At 33.2% G+C, this 22,235-nt stretch overlaps 4 protein-coding genes across 6 annotated transcripts in view; 3 read left to right on the top strand and 1 right to left on the bottom strand.

Annotated features, from left to right (window-relative positions):
* Positions 1 to 1,207, top strand: part of LOC130649416 (uncharacterized) — a 33,697-nt gene extending 32,490 nt beyond the window's left edge. Inside the window, exon 8 of the mRNA XM_057455690.1 lies at positions 24 to 1,207. Within this exon, the coding sequence (XP_057311673.1) occupies positions 24 to 380 (357 nt within the window). The 3' untranslated portion in view covers positions 381 to 1,207. The remainder of the gene's footprint in view (positions 1 to 23) is intronic.
* A 167-nt stretch (positions 1,208 to 1,374) lies between these two features.
* LOC130649418 (uncharacterized) lies at positions 1,375 to 8,275 on the top strand. Of its 3 annotated transcripts, none has more exons than XM_057455693.1 (6): positions 1,375 to 1,450; positions 3,324 to 3,502; positions 4,092 to 4,323; positions 4,496 to 4,716; positions 4,976 to 5,187; positions 8,125 to 8,275. In XM_057455693.1, the coding sequence occupies exons 1-6, from the start codon at positions 1,390 to 1,392 to the stop codon at positions 8,207 to 8,209; spliced, it is 990 nt and encodes a 329-aa protein (XP_057311676.1). In that variant the 5' UTR covers positions 1,375 to 1,389; the 3' UTR covers positions 8,210 to 8,275. The 3 variants fall into 3 exon arrangements, with proteins under 3 accessions (XP_057311676.1, XP_057311675.1, XP_057311677.1); XM_057455692.1 differs by having other exon boundaries at positions 3,324 to 3,508; XM_057455694.1 differs by lacking the exon at positions 1,375 to 1,450 and adding an exon at positions 3,101 to 3,219 and having other exon boundaries at positions 3,324 to 3,508.
* Positions 8,276 to 10,232: 1,957 nt separating this feature from the next.
* On the bottom strand, positions 10,233 to 12,323 carry LOC130649417 (growth hormone secretagogue receptor type 1-like). Its single transcript, XM_057455691.1, has one exon. It carries the CDS (start codon positions 11,838 to 11,840, stop codon positions 10,731 to 10,733), a length of 1,110 nt encoding a protein of 369 aa, XP_057311674.1. The 5' UTR covers positions 11,841 to 12,323; the 3' UTR covers positions 10,233 to 10,730.
* Positions 12,324 to 15,537: 3,214 nt separating this feature from the next.
* Positions 15,538 to 18,969, top strand: LOC130649092 (uncharacterized). The gene has a single exon (XM_057455292.1). The coding sequence runs from the start codon at positions 15,754 to 15,756 to the stop codon at positions 16,888 to 16,890; it is 1,137 nt and encodes a 378-aa protein (XP_057311275.1). The 5' UTR covers positions 15,538 to 15,753; the 3' UTR covers positions 16,891 to 18,969.
* Positions 18,970 to 22,235: the final 3,266 nt, after the last annotated feature.

Raw genomic sequence — 22,235 nt, 5'->3', positions numbered from 1 at the left:
CAAGTTTTGTGTATTAATTTAAGGAAAACAAAGATATGCCAGTTCCATCCATACCAAGGACTGCTTTTGCTTTTCCATTACCAACAACAACACGTTTGGATTTCTGTGCACTATTGGACATCCATGATGCGTTAGGGAATGACTGGAAAAAGTTTGCTGCAGAAGTAGGTTTGTCGAACATAGAGATAAGTAAAATAGGAAGCGGGAAGCATCAATCCAACACAGAACAAGTTCTACTGGCTATGGAGAGGTCACATCCTGAACAATGTGACTATCATCACGTAAAAAGTATTTTGGAGAAAATGAGAAGAAAAGATCTTGTCGACATGCTGGTTGGAGCTAACGAAGGACGCGCTATTGAGGCAGAAGATCACAATTAAAATTATTTGCGAATTATTTTAAATTAAATGGCTTGTTTACCGCGATGTCACGGAGTTATCAACTGGCGTGAAGTTGTGCGAGCTTGAAATTGTCAGTACACAGCAAACAAGATGCGAGTATTAAAAATTAGTATTTTAGTCATTTTTTTAATTGCACAGTTTAGATTATTTATAAATTTTTGTTCAGTGATTCTTGTCTAGCCATTGGGGTTGCTTCTAGAAAAATGTAGCGGCTTTGTAAATGACTTGTTAAAATAATATACAATGCAGTGGTTATAGTTTCGAGAATGCTATGTAATGTCTCCAAATGATCAGATTTTAAAATTTTAGTATGAAATATTTTCGCTGTTTCTGTCAGAACACGATCTGATTATTTTTTTGTTTTTTAAATGTTCTTCACAGTAACTTTTTTATTTTATACAGTATAAAGTTGCAATTTCTCCTAGTTTTTAAATATTTTCGACTGGTTTAGAGTAATTAATTTTATTTATTTATTTTAATTTAAAGCTTGCATTTTTATTTTTTTTTATTTGATTGATATTTTCTTAGTTTTGATATCAAATTTACGTGTAGGAAAGTTGGACAACGGATAGTTTAAAGTGGATGTATGAATGTTTTTTGGTGGGCGTAACATGTTTGTTGTTTTGTTTTGCTACACAAGCACTATGCACAATCAATAATATGGAGAGAACAAACAGTAGCTCGAGTTAGTTTCTACTGGTGTTTCCCCACAGTTGACCTCATACTTGATATACTTAATACAAACATTATAGTTATTTTTTTGCACAATTAACATTATTTACTTAAATAATATTTTTGTAAACACACTTTGTTGTCTTCAATTTTTTTATTTTAACTTTCCTATTTTGAAGTTTATTCTTCAATGTGACATAAATTTTGACAAGAACTTGGAAACGAGCCTGTTAAAGCAGATGTTTTTGGAGAATTTTTTCTGCTTTAGTCAATCTGGTTGGTGACCGATCAAAGATACCGCTTGTCACATCTGATTATGTCTTTTGTTTTAGAAATAATAGAAAATTATGTTAGTGTAAAGAAGATGGCGGTTGAAGGTAATACATTTATTTGTGAAACGTGCGACGCTGTTTTAGCACCCATACTTAAGCTTCTGACCGATGATTTGACCATCACATTGTTAAAACACATTTCTTATGAAGTTTTTTACTGTATATCCTGTTCTAATGTTTTATATCGTGAAATTGGATATTAAGATATTGTTATTACAAATATATATTCGAACATGTTTTATACTGTCAGTCTAGACCTTGATTTGAGAATTTCTCGATACTCTCCACTGCTAGGAATAATTTTGATCTAGAACTGAAGGAGAGTTTATTAATCCATAGGGATAAACCCGCTTTGAATAGGAATATTGCATCTGTTCCGCTATTCCTATTCGCTGATTATTATGTCGGTACGATAATTGAATCGTACGATCGCAATGTTTAAATAATCTGTTAGGAAATAGTATCTGTAAATGACTTGATAATGGCCGAATATTCGTCAATATATTTAATTAATGAAACTGGTGATGTTTTCTTTTCCACTCAAATATGTGTTTTGGAAAAAACATAAACTTCACCAATGTAGGAGTTAGGATTTCATTTTTAAAGTATCTCGAGCATTTAAAACTGTTTCGGCAAGAAAATATTTTTGCACAATTAAAGAGATGTTTTCGTTGGTAAAGAAATTTTAAATATAAAACAAAAGACAAATAAACAAAATTACCACAGCAAAATGAACAAAAGAAGTGATTTAGTGTATTTTATAGTAAAACATGAAACTTAGCATTCATAATCAAGATAATTGAAATAAAACATTTAAATTATTATGGAACAGGTTTGAAAAAAGAATGTGTGGGTATCCACGTTCTCTAATTTGGTTGAAGAGGAGCCCATGACTTACTTTTTTCTGGTAATCAATTACTTTTTTTTTCATTTTACAAATATAAGATACTATGCTTGGCAGCTATACAGTCAAAAGTGATGCTTCCTTTAGCTAGTAGCATACAGTTAAAGGATGTTTTTAGTATGTAATATTTTACACTTTCATAAAATGCTAAAGAATTCTCCTTCCTGATAAAATCCTGCTACTCTATTAACCTTTAATTATATTCCAGAAAAAAAAGATTTTCTTCTTATTTTTGTTTTAGAATTTTTAAACCTCGTTACAAAATCACCATTTTTGATAAGTGATTTTTGATTCCTGATTTCCTTATTTTGATTTCCGAAAGCAGAGTACGAGTTTGTTTTTTTAGCATTCTGTACACACATGAATAAAACATGCAACCTCGGTCCGAGAAATACGCAATTTTTTGACGACAAAACACCGAACCGATTTAAAGTCGTCGACTTAAAGTCGATGACTTTAGTAGGGATAGTAGGAATTTAGAAGGAAGAGATTTAGCATACACACAAAAACAACATAATGGTACACTGGACTTAACTCATGTTAGCATACTCTCTTCAAAACACATGTCCTGCTGTTTCAAAGCACTTGAGAAATAAATTTTTTCAGTTAAAATTCTAAAAATAAAAGGCTTGCTTAAGCCATTTTAGCTGATGTTGTTTCAAAACAAGGACGAATACCAGCATGTTTTCAAAATTTCTATTATATTGATATAAATATTCGATTTTGTAGTTCTACTTTTTTAAACCGTCTGGTTATGAATACCGTATCGTTTGTTTGTTTTATCTCATTAGAAGTTTTTATTGAAGCAGCTTGTTATTGGAAAAAACTCATGAAATACTTCTACTAATTAATAAAGGAGGGGGACATTTTTCAACGCAAAAGAAACAGAGTAATGCGAAAGTTATGCAAGGTAAATTTCTGCACTGGAAATGGTCCTCATAACACCTTGATTCGTGGGTACACTTTTGACTACATCCTATTCACTCGTGACAGAAATAATGTATGTTTTTTTAGAAGCCGATCTGCCCCCACCTCTAGAGGATTTGAGTGAATCATTTCACCGTTTATTAAAACCAAAAACTACAGAATACAAACGAGAAGTCAATACGAAATTAAACGAGTACTTGGAAGTCACCTGCGATGAAGAAAATCGTAAAGTAAAAAGCATACAGAAACTGATGACTAAAAATTCTGTAGAGGTTTCGGTTTCTTTTGTTGTTTTGTTGTTTTTTGGTTTGATTTTGTTGTTAAGGGGAACAAAAAATGATGTTGGACTTAACAAGTCTTTTTAAATTTTTTAAAAAGCTCTTCTCATCCTCAAGATATTCGCATGTAAAGAATTTCCGATTTAATTATGCTGCATAAATTATTATGTCATATTTAAGTAATAGCAAATTTAGACATTTTTTCTGTCATCAGTAATTTTAGACCTGGTATAGATAGGTGCATTCAAACTTTATCAATGCATACACATTATAAAGGTGAATTGATTAACATGACACTCGTTGGTTCGTCCCAGATTTCAATTATCATCATTTATTACTCTAGATCCCAACCCCTTAGAAAAGTTAATCACGTAGTAACTTCTTTTTATTCTTCATCGTTTTTATTTCTACCGAAGCCCCTTGCAAATAATTTGAAAAACAGTTGGAACGAATATTCTAAAAAATCGTTTTATTATAATTTGCACTTATCTACACGTTTTTAAAACTTTACGCGCTCGTATAATAACGAAATCAGTGTGTCCTTAATGTGGCACTTACGTGTTTTTATTATTGTTAGGTAAAAAACAGCGAAATATCAGGGCTAAAAAAGCAACAGAAAAACGATACATTTTGCGGCTTTAAGAAGGGATTTCTGTTACAAGAAAAATTAAAGCCTCCTGCTACACAAACAGAAAAGAAGGAAGATGCTGTCATCGTGAAAAAAAAGAAGGAGAATGAAGAAGACAAAAACGTTTTACCTGAAGTCCAGAAAGCCATGAAAAGCCAAGTACCTCTTCTACAAAGCCAAAGTATAATTTCTTTGAAATTGCTTTATATACAAAATGGCATATTTAGAATAAGTTTTTGTCGTAAAATTTAGCTGACGTCAGTCTATTTCTGCGACACCATTATGTGTTACCGCAGGTAGGAAAAAAATAAAAATGGTCCTTTTTTATATTATATATATCTGTTTTTTTAAAGAGTGGGTAACTGAAGATTTACTGCAAAAAATACTTTCTCATCCCAAGTTATCCAAAAAGTTCACAGATCCTCGTTTCAGCAAAGCTATCCAACAGTTACAAACAAACCCACAACACGTGATGAAAATGTGTCAGACAAATACCGAATTGCGTGAATTTATTCAGGAGTTTTGTGCCATTATGGGTGAACACTTCACTGGAATGGCAGATGTCCAGGAAAAGGTTAGTATTGACGTGATTGTAAAACCAAAAAAAGTTTTTTATTCAAATTATGCAATACGAATTTATATTGAAGAAGAACTACTTTGTTCATCACTAACATACTACCAAGCAGTGAGCGGGATTCGATCCGCGGTCCCCAGAACTGGGAGCTGCAGACGAACCCACTACACTACGTGCGGCAATATGTTAGTGATGAACTCAGATAGTTTATCCGGATGGTGTGTATACATATAGGTGACAAAATCATTCTATCCCATAGGCTGCAGTATTTTCCAGCAAATCAAAGAAGCCGCACAAACAGGAAAATAGCGACGTAACAGTAGCATATACACGACCATCTCTATCTTCCGACGAAGACGATAAAAAAATGCAAAAAATTTTAGCTGATCCTGAAATTGTCTCCATTTTACAAGCGCCAGAAATTCAACACTTGTTCACTGTAATAAGAAGTAACCCGAACGAGGGACCAAGGTAGGTACACATTCCTTCGTGGTTGTTTTTTACAATAACTGAACCCTAGGAAAGAAGCTCCTTCGTGGTTGTTTTTTACAGTAACTGGACTCTAGGAAAGAAGCTCAACAACACTCTGAATTTTAATTACAATTTACGGGGTTATCTTTTATTAAGTGATTAGTAAATAGTCGAATGCTTTCCTGACTGCATCGAATTTTGACATCTGTTTAAAGCCTAAAGCTTAATCGTTGAAGATAAAAACGATGGATAAAAACATGTCTGTTATCATAAAGGATAAAGGAATAAGTGGTGTTAGAATAAATGAATGAATGAATAAATAAATGAATGAATGGATAAGTGAATAAAGTGATTGAATAATAAATAACATAGAGGTGTGACGCGCCTGTATTAAAATTTAGATTTTATGAATAATACTAAGGAAAGATTGGTACTAGATTCTAGCACCCTAAACGTCTCCACTACTGCAAATTTGATGCCGTGAGCATTAGGCGTTATTGTTTAAATAACTTTTATGAAAATTTTTAAGAGTCTAATCAAAAATATATTTTTAAAACTTTCGGCACGTTAAAGACTTTTTCCAAATTCCCGTTTTAAAAATATCCCTCTCAGATAAACATATACTGCTTACCTTCGAAGTCGGAGTTAGTCGGGTAGAATTTGTCGTAAAAGTTGTAGTATATATACTGCAGTGAAGTCGGAGTTAGTCGGGTAGAATTTGTCGTAAAAGTTGTAGTATATATACAGCAGTGAAGTCGGAGTTAGTCGGGTAGAATTTGTCGTAAAAGTTGTAGTATATATACTGCAGTGAAGTCGGAGTTAGTCGGGTAGAATTTGTCGTAAAAGTTGTAGTATATATACAGCAGTGAAGTCGGAGTTAGTCGGGTAGAATTTGTCGTAAAAGTTGTAGTATATATACAGCAGTGAAGTCGGAGTTAGTCGGGTAGAATTTGTCGTAAAAGTTATAGTATATATACTGCAGTGAAGTCGGAGTTAGTCGGGTAGAATTTGTCGTAAAAGTTGTAGTATATATACTGCAGTGAAGTCGGAGTTAGTCGGGTAGAATTTGTCGTAAAAGTTGTAGTATATATACAGCAGTGAATGATAATAAATTTATTCGCCTTCTTATTAAGAAAATTAGAATATGCTTGTGAGAGCTTGCGTGGTTTATATTGACAGTCACTCCTCTTTCACGATTTAGTTTTACCTAAATATTAGTCAAGGATAGACACTACGTAAATGCTGTTAAGGATGTGCAATAAAAGTAACAGAAGGAGTTCCTTTCTCCTTGCGAAGTACTGTAATTAAAAACCACCGTTTCCTGTTTCTAGTCACATTTTCTTATATCCAGTTGATGAGGACCTAGCATTCTTGATGCTAATGTCAAAGTTAATAATATGATGAACTTTATGGAAAGCATTTTATTTGGAAGGTGTGAATTTAACCCAGGTGTATTTTGATCTAATCTAGCGCATGTTCATCTGCTGGCTTTCCATCAATTTTTTCATGAAACGCCGGCATAACATATCTATGAGAGCAAATTTTAGAATATTCATGTTCCTCCCCCAAAAAGTAGTGAAAAATTAATGTTTTGTATCACATCGAAATGGATCACCCTTTTTCGTACTACACCAGCCAGACCACTTATTGGAGGCGGATGTATAATTTGTATTTCTATCCCCTCTTCTTGATGCAACGATCTCAAACCTTTTTTGCTAAAAAAGGTTTACTCAACCTTCTAGAGTTAACGTTTTGTGTTTTATTCTTATTTTTGCTTTAAAATTTCTATCTGTAGGTCCTCTATCATTGGGAGCAATATTAGTTTTTTTTGGCAGATTCAGTAGCTGAAAGTACCATACTTACTTGTCTTCAGTATTGAAATCTGTTTCTAAAACACTTTTTGTAAGATCCTGTTGATTAGTCAAAAGGTGTGTGGCGTTTGACTTTGAGACCAACTTTGCTGCATCGCATCCGCTTCTAGACAGTGGGGTCTAGTAATGTATTACCGAAAAGGTTGAAAGCAAATAGTTCTTAAATACATATTTTTTGGATATTCACGATCCACGCACTCAGTTTAAATTTTGAAAAGTCTCCTTATCTTACCTACTAAAAATTCTAGGAACTGCCGCAATGATAAGAATCTTTAAAGAAATATATTTTTTCAAAACGGGATCATGATCACTGCGAACACCTTCCACATTTTCTAAATGTCCAGACAGATTGGGGTTACTTGGTTGTCTCAATAGGTCTGATAGATAACCATCTAGCTTTTTAGGGGGTACCAAGTTTTCTGGTCTAGGATTAAGTACCATTAGCCTCTTTTTATCTTTATCAGGTATGTATTTCTCAAAATTGTCCTGAACATAAGTGGCCATACCATATGGTAATTTCCATTTATAATTTTCCACTTTGGATGTAATTAATAAGGCGTGTATGGCTATTATTATCTCGAGTTAAACTAACGGTGGTGTTGCACTTTTTCTGTGTTGCTAAAATGTTAATAGCCAAAGTTTCATATGAAGAAACGGCGGTGTTAGTGAATTTTGTCGTAAGGGAAATCAATGGACTCCTTTAGGTTTTCGCCTCATCTAAAAGTCTTTAATTCTCCTCAGTATTAAAAACTCTTCTCAAAACTTCTCAAATCTCCTCTAAATTAGATTTTTTAACAACTTTCTTCTTAGATCCCCTTAATTTTACTTTCCTCAAAACTAAATAGTAAAATACCTAGAAATGCTACATGGGTACAGCAAAAATTTATTCTTTATGTATTACATTAAAAATTTCCTCAAATATTTTCTATTTTTGTGGGAAAATATGAAATCTAAAATCTCATCGTTAATAAGGGAGAGGGCATTTATTTTGAAAAAAAACTTTTAAATGTGGGGTCCATCAAATGTTTCCAATTTATGTTAACATTGAACGCGCATTGTTTTTTAGAATTCTAAAAACGGCTGACTCAGCATCGCGCCAAAAGATTAGGAAACTCATAGACGTCGGTTTACTTCAGTTCGCAATACAATGAAGTCTGGATTTTTTTATTTATTATGATGTATATTTTTTCAGATTATAATATATTCCTTATTTTGTGCGTGATGTATTTTTTTGACATGCCTTGGTGCATTTCAGCGCATTTCATAAATAATTTGATTCTTATCAATGTTATTATCGTTATTCAAGTCTATTAGCTAAATAAATATTTATCAACTATGAAACGACGCTACAGATACTTCTGCCTGAAAAAGTTTTGCAAGAATTAAATGTCTGTAATTTAGCGAATTTTTGCCCAATTCACAAAATGCTTATAATTTCTAAAATTGCTATTGTTCTCGACTTTTTATCGTTTTTCTTTTTGCAATCTGCAAAATTAAGTTTTCGGTCATGTTTTTAACGAACTTTTGCTGTTTCGATTACAAAAACAAAAATATGAGCTTAATACCACAATGATACTCATTTTAAATTGCGCGTGTCTCGGTAATTGCGGTACTATGAATTTAGTTTTCATAAAACTTTACAGATGTATAATATTTATCTTTCACTATTTTTGAAAGTGGAGTATGCTTCTATAATAGCAGGAGATAAAAACATTGCTTCTTATCCAGAGATAACTAATTGAGCTATCGGAAACCCTAAATTTGCCTGTATCAGTGCCAAAGACACTTCGAAAAATATCGTGTCGGAGAATCCAAGCCTACAAAAAAAGCATTTACAGAGTGGGTTTGACTTCACTACAAGCTGTCAACCCTACATAATTGTATTTATTTGTATATTTTATATTTAATAATTTTATGCATTTGTTTATGTTTTAATTGTGTATGAGAAACCGCTTAGTAACATGATAATGGAAGGTTGCTATACAGAAAATGCGCGCACTGTCGTTACAAAGATTAGATAGGTTGAGCGAATAAAAAACTCAGCGAGATAATTTTGGACGACAACCTAGAAAAAAGTAAATATTGGAAACTGTAAGTCTTACTAAAGAAACTAGTCGACTAGTATATACCTTGTTTGCACCGAGCGCCATTTTCCTGTAACATGTGCCCCGGGTGATTTATGGATTTGACATAATTGACTGAAGGGGCTCGCATGAGAAATATGCTTTTGCTGAACAAAATGGTGACAATAAAAAGTTTGTTTTTCTGTTGCCTAGATACCGTTTTAGGCCAAACTTGGGAAGTTAGGAGATTTTCTACAAACAGTATAAATTGTTAGATTAAAATAAATAAAAAATAAGAAAACAATGTTTATTTGCATTTTTTAGCAAGCGAAACATACGAGTAAAATTTTTTATACGACATATTATGCTTACAAAATTTTGAAAATCATCGCTTTGCGCTCACACAGTACAATTGATATTAGGATCCTAATGATATGTATATCACCTAGGAAGATCCTCCTAGGTATCACAAAAAAATGCTTGAAAATATTGCTTGGAAATATTGCTTGAAAATATTGCTTACTAGCCTGCTTGAAGACCCAATGGGTTAATTTTTGAGGTGACAAAAAGTAGGGCCGACCAAAATATAGATCAACAATAAATATTTTTGGCCAGCATAGATCAATTTTATCAGGAAGAAAGAAATTTAACTCTTAACTCGCTGAGCAAATAATTTCTATAAATTTTCTGCATTTCTTTTGTTTTAAAATTTTTTAAATCATTAACTTCAAATGGTCCATATTTTTTATTTCTACAACAGTAATACCAACGAAAAATTGAGGACAGACGACGACGATGTCGGCAAAGTTTGGACCTCATGGTATCCCTATTACTTTGTTGTTAATTTTATTAACAAGAGTATAATGTCGCGAACATGGTTACCACTACAGTAGAAGTTTATCACTTAAAATTGCCATAATAATAAAGTGAACACAAACTTATAAATATCCGCATTGATATCCAAACTATGGATTATTACTGTTCGTGTCATTTAATTTTTCCCCTGAAAATCGCAAAAGTAACTTATTTGCACAAAAATGGCTTTTTCTTTCAAACGGCGAGAATTTCTGACACTAAAATAAAATCATTGTGAGCATTTTGTATATCTTTTACTATTACAGTAATTTTACAAGGCACAAAATGTAAAAAAATATATTTATATACTGTAAACTATTTTTTTTATTAAATGTTGGAAAAGTAATAGCACGAGTTCAGAAAACTCAATAAATTGAGCTCAAAGATGTTTCGACGTTAAGTGTTTTAAAAAATAAATAAGTGTCCAAAATAAATGTCAGGCAGTATTTTGTTTGAAAAATAAAATGCTCAAAATTTTTTAAAATTGATGTATTTAAATTTACTACAATGGAGGACTAAAAGCAGAAGACTCTTCTTCCTGCAACCCTGATAAAAAGGAACAAAACAGCCAAAAATATAGAACAATATGAAGGAGCTTCGTGTGGTGAATGGAAACCGTTTATAAGGGAAGGGGGGGATATATGTGCGCGAAGCCTATGACCATATAATAGATGGTCGAGTAAGAAAAGAAAGTAATTTGACTTTAAAAAAAAACTTTTTTCTCATAAAAATGAAACTTATAAAAGAAATATCTTCATCGGTAATTACGGGTTGCCATTTCATATCTTTCATGTCTACCATTATTGTTACTAGGGTGCAGTAACGATCTATCGTCCACCGTGTGTTCAGTGTTGTGGAGGTATGAAGTAAAACTAATACTGCTTCCTCTTTTTCTTTCCATCCAGCAAAACGAAAACAACATTTTTGCTGCTCGTCGAAAGTCACTTTTATAAAGCGTATACAACAATGGATTCACCAACGAAATAACAAATCGCAAGAGGAAGACTCCCTCCAGAAACTCAGCAGGTAACTTTTCAACAGACTTCGTGTGTTCGCTAATTAGCAACTTTATCAATAAGTAAGGTACGCAGAAGGTTAGGAACGATACGAACATACTGCAGTAAATAATTAAAGTTTTCTTTTCTTTCAAGGATTTATGTGACCTGTCAATTTTTGGTACTGATTTGACCAAACGGCGCACCAATAGCAATAACCATGTATATTCAACGGTGAGAATGAACACTGGAATGAACGCAAAGCCGATTATCATGACTTTAGTATAAACTTGATTTAATAATATCATCTTCTTCTGAGTTTCATAACTTGGTGAATATAAAAATGGTAAAGTCCATATTAGCTGTATGACACCAGCTACAAAACCAATGGCCCAAGCTAAGAATAAAGCGATTAACACGCGACCACGCGTTATTAGAAGTTGATAACGCAACGCATATAACAACGATATGCATCGCTCACTAGATAAGAGGACTAAATGTGCAACTGTTGATATGAGTAGCACATACGTAGTAATATCAGCAGCTAAAAAATATGAATGGTCAAAGTTTTGAATCATTCGACCACACCCGTGAAAATCCAAGTAGTAATACGGTATAAAATGGATTAAAACGGAAATACCAGACAGTAAATCATTTACTGACAAACTTATCAACAAATAGTTTGCAGGTAACGCCCTCAACTTACTGTTCTTGATAAATAAGTGTAGAACAAACACATTAACTGAAATTATGAGGAATGCAAGAATCCCACCACACACATGATATACCGGTTTAAATTCAAGAGCACAGCCAACCATTGGTCGAATTTCTTTTATTGGTGATAATTCAGTACTGTTGTTAGTAAACATAGTCAACCGATCTTATTTCCAACTAAACCTAGGCAAGGACGAAAAATTTACTATTTTATAACTGAAACAACAGCAATGGTGCAATAAGCATCCTTCCTTCTCAACTCTTTCCAAGGAAAAGACTCATTTATGATTCAACAGTAATCATGAGTCTCTTGAAAGAAAACTGATTTTAATTACGCACAAGTTTGATTCTTTTTACAGCCAACTGTTCTTTCTCACAAAAACAGCTTTATACTTCTATTTTATCGAATTCTTCAGGAATATCTGTATTTCTTTCAGCGTTGTTAATTTAAGCAATCAAATTGTAATTTTGTTTGTAATTGCAACTCCCACGATGATTTAACCAATCAAATAGCTTTTTTTTCAACGCAAGTAAATACAAATATACCCAGAAAATTTTAACGTTTGCATGTTCATAAGACGCTGCTTGTAATAATTGAAATCATTTTTTTTCAATGCATTTTTATGTTATTATATAGAAAACTAAGATGCCCTGCTTTGATTGCTCCGGACGTATTATTTACTTTCAAATAGATACTGCTGCTTCTAAAGAGATAATGAGGATACTAAAAGTTTATCCGGTTAATGGTAAAGAGCATTAAATATTTTTATAAACGAAGTTGTGTAATCGCAACAATGGTAACGTAATGAAATTACTGTTGTTAGAATGAAAATCATGTGTTTTTTATTAAAGAAGAAAAAAGTATTTGAGAGAATATTTTATGGCTGTACCAAAATTATTAATTGTTGTCACAAAACGTAATTTTCTTAAATCTGAGACTTCTTGAGGTTGCAAATCTATCTAACCACATACTCATTGTTAAAAGGCATTATTTACTGCTTATGAAAACAATCCTTTTTGGAAAGTTCTCGCGTCTTTACGGCGTGGATTACCTGACTTACGGACTGTGAAGTATTGGCTATTTGAGGCTTTTAGCAAATTTAAAAAACAGCCAAAAAGCTGCCATGCTGAAAAACTTTGACCAGAATAAATCATACTTGACGATGATGTCAACAACGCATAATTTGTTTTTTCTTGTTATTTCTGTTTCCTGTTACTTGATTCATTTTTTGTTATGAAATATTAAAACGAATAAAAGTAGCTTGCCTTATCTAATCCGATTTTACTTCCGTTTTGCGCAGCGGTCAATCCACGTTTTCAGTGCGTCTTGCTGTTTTCAATGGAGATTGTCAATTCTAAGGGTGAGCGTGTTTGAGGTTTATTGAAATGCGCTTATCAATGATTATTTTTTCTGTATGTTATTTGAAGCCTCTTTCTAGGGGCTCCGGGCGAGCCGAAGATAAGGTTCTGCGGGACGGTTTTTTGGGCGGCCATCATAAAAGTGTTGATGATGTTGCATTAATTAATATGTCTAATTTATTATTTAATTTGCTTGTTACCAGGTGATAACCAGAAGGTTGCTAAGGCACTATATGGGTAGCAGAAAAGTTTTCGACAGGAATACTCTTTTCTTCAACTTTTTTTAAAAAATACAATATTCTCTAGGTATACCATGCTTTTTGACATGCTGACTATAGTATTTTCTGTAAAATGAGAATACAACAGTAACTTCACTATTTGTTCCAATGACGTCATTGAAAGTAATTTTCCCTGAAAAATTAATGCCTGCCTATTTATTTCACAAACCTGTGGAGAATATCATCAGTAATACGACAATTTAAAATTCGTTAGTCATAATTTATTTTAGAGATGACAAATAGAAGCCTAATTTCCATTCATCAAATTCGACGATCGATTTTTTACGGTCAATTTTGTTGAAATGTTCACTACAGCGCGCGACCGTTACGGGAACAAACATGGCATTCTCTCGAGCAAAGATTTTGTGATTCACAAGTTATATATTAGTTTTTTTTTTTGTTTATTTTCACCCGTGGGGTGGAGTACCCTCCCCCCCCATAACACAACAAATCGTTACATGGTTACATTATTGAAACTTTCGTGGATGTGCTAGATAATTCACAGACCGGAATATTCAAATTTTACTTTTTTAAATTATACAATTTTAAATCGTCATCTTGTAATTGCTTTCAGAAGTTTTTCTCGCCACTGTTGTACCAGGGCCTCGTACGCGTTTCATCCTTATATCAAAAAACGCTACAGGCCCTGGGATCGAGGTTGGCTACGTACTTGGCTTCGTTTGGAGAAAAATATTCTGCACATAGCTGCGATTGCTCAAACTGTGCGGACCTATATGTACAAATCCATTGTTTTATTGCGCATTCAGTATTTTTTTACCGCTGACAATTCTCTCGATCTGTATATATTAATTTCATTTCGGTCTCTTGTGTAGTCATTATAAATGTTTACATGATTCCGGGTGAAGTGAAACTCATTTAAGTGTTGATTTCATTTCCGTCTATAACACCGAAATAAACACGATTCACCGAAATGAAACTATTGCGCATTTAAAAAGTTTTGGCGCATGTGCGCAATGGTCCTTGTAAAGGCTACCTAATTAAACCTTGAATAGTCCCAACTCCAAATTGAAGATTTAAAGGTTTCTAGGCCTTAAAGGTCCAGCAAAAAGCAGTTGAAAAAACTTGTCTTAATGGTAAATAAAAATTCCGTAAAACTGAAAGTAAACAAAACCAACCAAAAGAACACAGGTATCACAATTTTTATAATGATAAAAACAGGGATGAAAACGAAGAGGGATAATTTTTTAGTTAAGCAATATATAAAAAGGATATTTAAGTAAACGAAGATAAAAAAAAGGTCCACCCTTTTTTCATGCGAATCAATAACTTTAGCTTCATAAATCTTAAATTTATTCAGCCATACTTTTCTCTTCAATTAAATATTAAGAGTACAATAAACGGCTAACACAAGTTGCAAGGTAGCTGAAATCGTCAAAGTTGCATAGCTACAATTTTGGTCAAATTTTTTTGAAACAAGACAGCTAATTTCGAAGTTCGCCACCACAAGTAATTGCGTAGGCTATTTCTATATTAGATTCACACATTATGAACTTGTAAATGTTCAGAGTAAACTTTCACAGTGCATTTAGAACTTATCTTAGGATATTTGGTTAAGTTAAAGTTTGGTTAAAGTCTTATAATGTGCTAATTGCTGCTGACGTCAGCATGGCCATTTTTAACGAATTTAGGGGCCGACGTGGATTATTTTGGTGTGCAGGCGTGCTAGAGATTGTGACTTGCAACCTTTCAACGCTTTCTGCCTGGCCTACGTGTGATCAAAAGTAGCGAAAGATTAGTCTGTCGGGTGCAGAGAATTGACTGTTAGATACTTAGACTGTTACATATTTGAAAAATGAAGAAAAACTCCCTTCGTCTCGACATTTTTGTCCAAGGTTGTAGGTACAGCTAGCAAAACTTCTGATTAGAAAAGTACAAAAAGCATTGTATTTGTATTCTGCTTAACCTCTGACACAATAACATATTTTTTCGAGGATGGAATTTCTATAATCACTTTCCTCTACTTTTTATTTACCCAACAAGATACATGAAAATATCAACATAAATATTATCATTAATTTTAATGTTTATACAAAATTTAGCTATTGCATGTAGCAAATATATAGCTGTGCTATAAAAGCATTAAAATTTATAATAGTTAGCCTTCAAGATAATCTGGAACTAGGAAACTTAGCCATGTTTAACATGACCAGTTCTTGTAATCTCAAATTTTAAGCACAAATTCATATTTAGCAATATTTTTCAGAATTAAATTTGCCATTTCTTGCCCAACTTTTCTCATCGCATTTGAGAATTTTGTTCTGGAGAAAATTTGATGAAATTGGTGAATTTTGTCAAAATACGTCAAATTAAATCGAAACTTAATACAAAATTGTGACCATCTGACAAAATAAATCCAGGCTAAATCCGAAACAAAATTCACCAATTCCTTACAAAGAACGAATTTGAGGAAATGATTCTCGGGCAATGCTTAATCATTAAAATAATCGATGATGAACAATATATATTTTCTTCCATCCATTATGGAAATCGCTACTTACTACGATTATTATTACTTACTACGTCTATTATTACTTACTACGATTATCATTACTTACTACGATTATTATTATTTACTACGATTATTATTACTTACTACGATTATCATTACTTACTACGATTATTATTACTTACTACGATTATCATTACTTACTACGATTATCATTACTTACTACAATTATCATTACTTACTACGATTATCATTACTTACTACGATTATCATTACTTACTACGACTATCATTACTTACTACGACTATCATTACTTACTACGACTATCATTACTTACTACGATTATTATTACTTACTACGATTATTATTACTTACTACGACTATCATTACTTACTACGATTATCATTACTTACTACGATTATTATTACTTACTACGATTATCATTACTTACTACGATTATTATTACTTACTACGACTATCATTACTTACTACGATTATTATTACTTACTACGATTATTATTACTTACTACGATTATCATTACTTACTACGATTATTATTACTTACTACGACTATCATTACTTACTACGATTATTACTACTTACTACGACTATCATTACTTACTACGATTATTATTACTTACTACGATTATTATTACTTACTACGATTATCATTACTTACTACGATTATTATTACTTACTACGACTATCATTACTTACTACGACTATCATTACTTACTACGATTATTATTACTTACTACGATTATTATTACTTACTACGACTATCATTACTTACTACGATTATTATTACTTACTACGACTATCATTACTTACTACGATTATTATTACTTACTACGATTATTATTACTTACTACGACTATCATTACTTACTACGATTATTACTACTTACTACGATTATCATTACTTACTACGATTATTATTACTTACTACGATTATCATTACTTACTACGATTATTACTACTTACTACGATTATTATTACTTACTACGATTATTATTACTTACTACGGTTATTATTACTTACTACGATTATTATTACTTACTACGATTATCATTACTTACTACGATTATTACAACTACGTTAACCAACGACAAAACTCAACTTCATTAAATCTACTTTATTGTTAAAATTGAGATACCTTACCTCAATTTCTGCGCGCGCAGGAAAAACACGGCACTATGATTGAGTGTATTAGAACGTTTTACAACAGGTGCGATCGAACATTGTTTTGTTCGAAAGTGGATGGTTTCCACATGCTTCATACTCTTCAGTTTTGGTTGGCGTTTTCGAATTTTCAAAAAACTATACGGTTTCCACATGCTTCTTTTGTACACACAGCAGAATTCTATTATATCTCACCAGTTCACTTGGTCCCTCAGTATCGTTTGAAATATTTTCAGCTTTTCATACCTTGCAGTCACTTGTAGTCCTCCGTTGTCACTTGTGGTCACTCGTGTTCACTCGTGGTCAATCATGGCCACTCGTGGTGTTAGTCCTGGTCACTCATGGTCACTCGTGGTCACTTGTGGTCACTCGTGGTCACTCGTGGTCACTCGTGGTCACTCGTGGTCACTTGTGGTCACTCGTGGTCACTCGTGGTCACTTGTGGTCACTCGTGGTCACTTGTGGTCACTAGTGGTCACTCGTGTGTTTTTAATTTAATTTATCAACTCCATTCAAAATATTCTCCACAGCTTCTAGTTATCAAAGGTTTTATTGAAAAGGTGAATTGGTTCAGAGCTTTAGAGACAGCATTTGAAACATCCGAAGCAATAAATTAGAAGCACGATTCAAAAAATCGGCCTTACCATAATAAAATTGTGCGATAGCATACGCTTATCTCAGTTCAAACGACCACGGATCAACATATTTATTTTCGGTTATTGCGAAATTGCCCTGAAAAAAGTCAACCAATCAAAATGATGCAGTCGGAATGTGACTGCAGACTCGACCTGTCTCTCTTCTTTGTGAGAATGTACTAAAAAAAGCAGGGTAAAAAAAGCGGGACAACAAACAACAAAGAGCGCGAGAGCAGGGAAGAGTGACATGTATCCTTTCTAGAGGGCTTTAATGGTAAGCTTTAATGTATTTCTTTATTCTGTACAAACTAATAATAGCCGTATTCCGTCTGTCTCTCCCTGCGCAACATGGCGCCGCAATTAGCGAGACCCGCGAAAAATCCCGACGGCCCTGCTTCTTTATTTTAGATTCCGCCAGACCCCGTTTTTTTATGAGCCTTTTTTTGACCACTCACGCGTAATAGACCAATCACTAGACTCTATTTTCACTAATAACAAATCCAACCTCTTCGCGGTTCTCAACATGCCCACGGAGGAAACATGCTATGCTTGCGAAGGGTATTTTTGTTTGGAAGTGATGTTTGAAATTTGTAGGTCTCTTTTTAATCCTTTTTTCTTCTGAGTACTTTGTTTCCTATTCTTTCTTAGGATTATTTAGTTTCTGTATGTTTTCACATGTTAAGGTGAATATTTCATCACGTTTTCTAGCTACGTATAAATCTTAAACACACCAATTTTAAGTTTTTTGCTAGCTACGAAACATAGATTTAGAGGCAGCTAGCTATTCTTGCAGTCGGGTACGCGTCATAATACTGGTTGAACCAATCGCGGGCCAGTATTCAGATTAAGCAGCCATTATGAAATGATAGAAAAATACCGTAATCATAATGCTTTTGTGGTGAAACCTTAATAAATACAATACTGGATTTTTCGAGGAATTCTTCTTTTTTTTAATCAAATTTTTAATATGTTTTAGATATTGCTTTATCTTTGCCATTTTGCGACATTTTAACGCCGTTCTGCTTGAAACTCTATTCTGCACTATAGCCGTGCTCATTTAAACTTTGTAATCTTTTATTAAACTGACACATCAGGATTTTCTTATCCTTTTTCAAAAACAATCTAAAACATATAACCTTAAAATTTCTACGTCAATTTGTAATTAAAATTAACATACTTCATACTTTACTATGGCGACTGAAAGCTGCTATCCAAAAAGAAAAAAAAAATCAGAAGCAAAAAGAAACAATCCATGTATTTACTGAAAAGCTTTCGGGGGAATACTGCACCGGATGATCACGTCTCTACAAGCATGGCTCAAAATTACAAGGTTTTATATAAAGTTGATAAATAAAAACAATAGAAGATTACACACTAGAATATTTCTAGAGGCATAGATTGAATGGTTCTATTCGAAACTGGTTTGTCACGGTTAAATAAAAGGCTCTCCTTCAAGGTGGATTTGAAATCGTAAGACTAAAGCGATGAATTCGAAAGATAGTCAAAAGAAGGAGTATTGACACAGTGCAAGGAATGATCAAAATCGAAAGTAACAAGGCTAGACTGAACAGATCTTTTTTTACTAATCAAGTGAGAGATTTTTAAATGTTTGCACATCCTGATCTTAAAATGGCGCTTAGTTTTGCAATGGGTTCACTCGGTTTATTTTTTAAAATATTACAGTAATTATTATCTATACTAGTCGATAAGACAGACAGTCACACCTAGCGTATTATTATCTATATAATAATACGCTAAGTGTGTCTGTGTGTCTGTGACAGGCAAAGTGGATGTCTTCATTTTCCTTTGATGTTGCCGAAAAATGCAACTCTAATATGTCAAATTTTCTGACGTTACGGCGCGACGAAAATAACACTACTTTAACGTCAATATCCTATATTAAATTAATGAAGCCATCACAGTGCACCTAAAACTTTGAGGCCAAATAACTAGGAAACGAGGTGGTGACGTCAATGATTTTTTACTGCGTGGGTAACTAGGGACCACCTAGGACTAATTTAAGTTATTTTCCCAAACCTGGGTCCCCGAATCCGTTTCGGAATGGACGGGTTGATGACGTCATCAAAAAATCTTCAAACCTTAATATCTCTGAAACTGTTTATCAAAAGTACATAATCCTATACATTTTCTTGATCAGCTTTTCAAGATCTATACAATGAAGACATTAGATATATAAAATTCTGGAAAAAATTTTATGTGTGATTGCGGGTCTTTGCTGACATCAGCCAAATTTTCAAACCCTTATATTTCCTTATACGTTCGTCGAAAACCCATGATCCTATACATTTTTCTCATGAGGGTTTTAGCCTCTACACATTACAGGCAACCAATAAACTAAACTTCGCTAATTCTTTTTTGTATTTGCACTGCTGACGTCAGCAAAAAGTCTAAAATAATCAATTTTTACATTGTCCTCCTGCCTAAGTGGATTTTTCCACGGGCTTTATCGACTAGTAGAGATAATAATACGCCAGTTCTGTCTGTCTGTCATTTTTGCAAAGTGGATAAAATTTCTTTGATAAAGTCTATAAAATATCGCCTAAAAATTTGTTCTGTAAATTAGCAAACTTTGACGTTAAAGCAATATTGACGTCAAAGGAAAGTATATTAAGATTAGTGAAGCCATTGCATTGCACTTTTAAATTTAAGGCTAAATAACTTGGAAACGGGTGGAAATAACTGACGTCATCTCCTGCGTAGGTAACTAGGGACCACCTGGGACCAATTTGGGTAAGTTTCCCAAACCTGGGTCCCCGAATCCGTTTCGGAATGGACGGGTTGATGACGTCATCAAAAAAACCTTTAAACCCCAATATCTCTGCAACCGTTTATCCACAGTACATGATCCTATACATTTTCTTAATCAGCGTTTCAAGATCTATACGATTAAGGCAGCAGGTATACAAATTTCTTAAAAAAATATTTTGTGTTTTGACAGGTCTCTGCTGACATCATCAAAATTTTTAAACCCCCATACCTCATTAACCGTTTATCAAAAGCACATAATCATATACATTTTTTTGATCAGCGCTTTAAGCTCTACACAATAAAGGCAACGTGAAAACAAGGTTCTGATTATTTTTTTTGTCGATGGGTTGCTGACGTCATCAGAATTTTTATTCTGCCTTTAGTGGATTTTTCCACGGGCTTTATCGACTAGTATGTAATATTATTCTGTGTCGTATTGGCTATATGTCACGTGACTCGACCGAATTTGTGTATCTAAAGCACGTAGAGAAGCGTTCATGAGGACATCTGTAAAACTGCTTGCTACGCGGCTTTGCCCCACGAATATAACGTGTCAAAATGTTATGTATATATGACCACTGAAAATTTAAATACAGAAGAAAGAAAAAAAAAACTTTGGCAGCTCTTGGTCACGCCTTTTTAATAAAATTTAATACAAAAACAAAATCAAGGGCAAGAATCAAAATTAAATCAAATTCGTTTTAAATTTTAAATTCAATTTAATTTTAGTTTTATTTTAAAATGAATACACCTTTCCCGAGACTTATTCTTTTGATGTGCCGCAACTTTTTCTGTGAGTTTTATGAAAACCGGACAACAGATTTGAATTCCTTATCAAAAATGTCATAAACAAAGAAAATTTTGAAACAATGCAGCAAGTAAGCAACCTTCTATTCTAATTTAAAGATTTGTGGCATGTTCAACCTCTTTTTGAAAACGAGGCGAGACATGGTGACTTGAGCATTAAGAAGCAATAACTTTAACTGTGATATATATCTCCTCAAAATAGCACTTTCTGTTGGCGTATCAAGTTAAACTTTTACACATAAATTAAACAAACTATGCTGAATTCAAACATGGTATTCATATTTTACGAGTTTAAAAAAAGTATGACTCATGGTCTCGGGAAAGGTGTATTAAGATAAAACTATTTTAATTTTAAATATTAAATTTATTTTTCCTGGTGGCAGCTCTCAGCCCCCATACTTCACATATTTGAAGGTGTTTTGTTTGCACCCTCCTGTTTTGGTGAGGTCATCCCCACGTTGGCTTTTCCATAAGTATTAGTATGCATGTGATTGGCTAGCTATAGCGTGCTCTGCTTTCTCGACTCTTCAACCCCATAATGCAGGCATTGCAGAAAGTAGCAGTAAACAACCTGCCAATTCCAGAAATAGTTAAAAAGAGCCTTTCACAAAAAATATTTTGTAGATCTGTTAGGGCAAATGCATAATTGCGCTATATAGCATACCTTAAGGGCAGAAATTTTCGCGGGCAGAGATTTGCGCGAGGATAAAAAATCGCGAAATTTCACGAAGTTAATTTTCGCGAATTCTACTTCTGGAAGAAATTTTACAGAAAAAACTTTCACGACTTTTCCAAAATCTTCATTTTTTTTGGGAGCAAAAACTTTCGCGAATGCCAATGAATTTCAATGAAAAAAAATTGATTTTAAATCAAATATCTTTCCAATGAAATAACAATACCACTGCTGTATATATGTGAAGATATTCAAACCCTTCAATTTTTGATTTTTAGTTGCTTCCCCACAGTGAGTCGGGCTTTGGAGCCATTGGTAGAGTTAGAGTTTTAGAGCCATTTTCAGGCTAATTATTTTTTTTCGTTGTGATTCTATTATTTC

The sequence above is a fragment of the Hydractinia symbiolongicarpus genome, chromosome 7 (genome assembly GCF_029227915.1).
Source record: "Hydractinia symbiolongicarpus strain clone_291-10 chromosome 7, HSymV2.1, whole genome shotgun sequence".
NCBI classification, from domain to species: Eukaryota; Metazoa; Cnidaria; class Hydrozoa; order Anthoathecata; family Hydractiniidae; genus Hydractinia; species Hydractinia symbiolongicarpus.
This window is presented reverse-complemented; position numbering and strand designations above follow the sequence as displayed.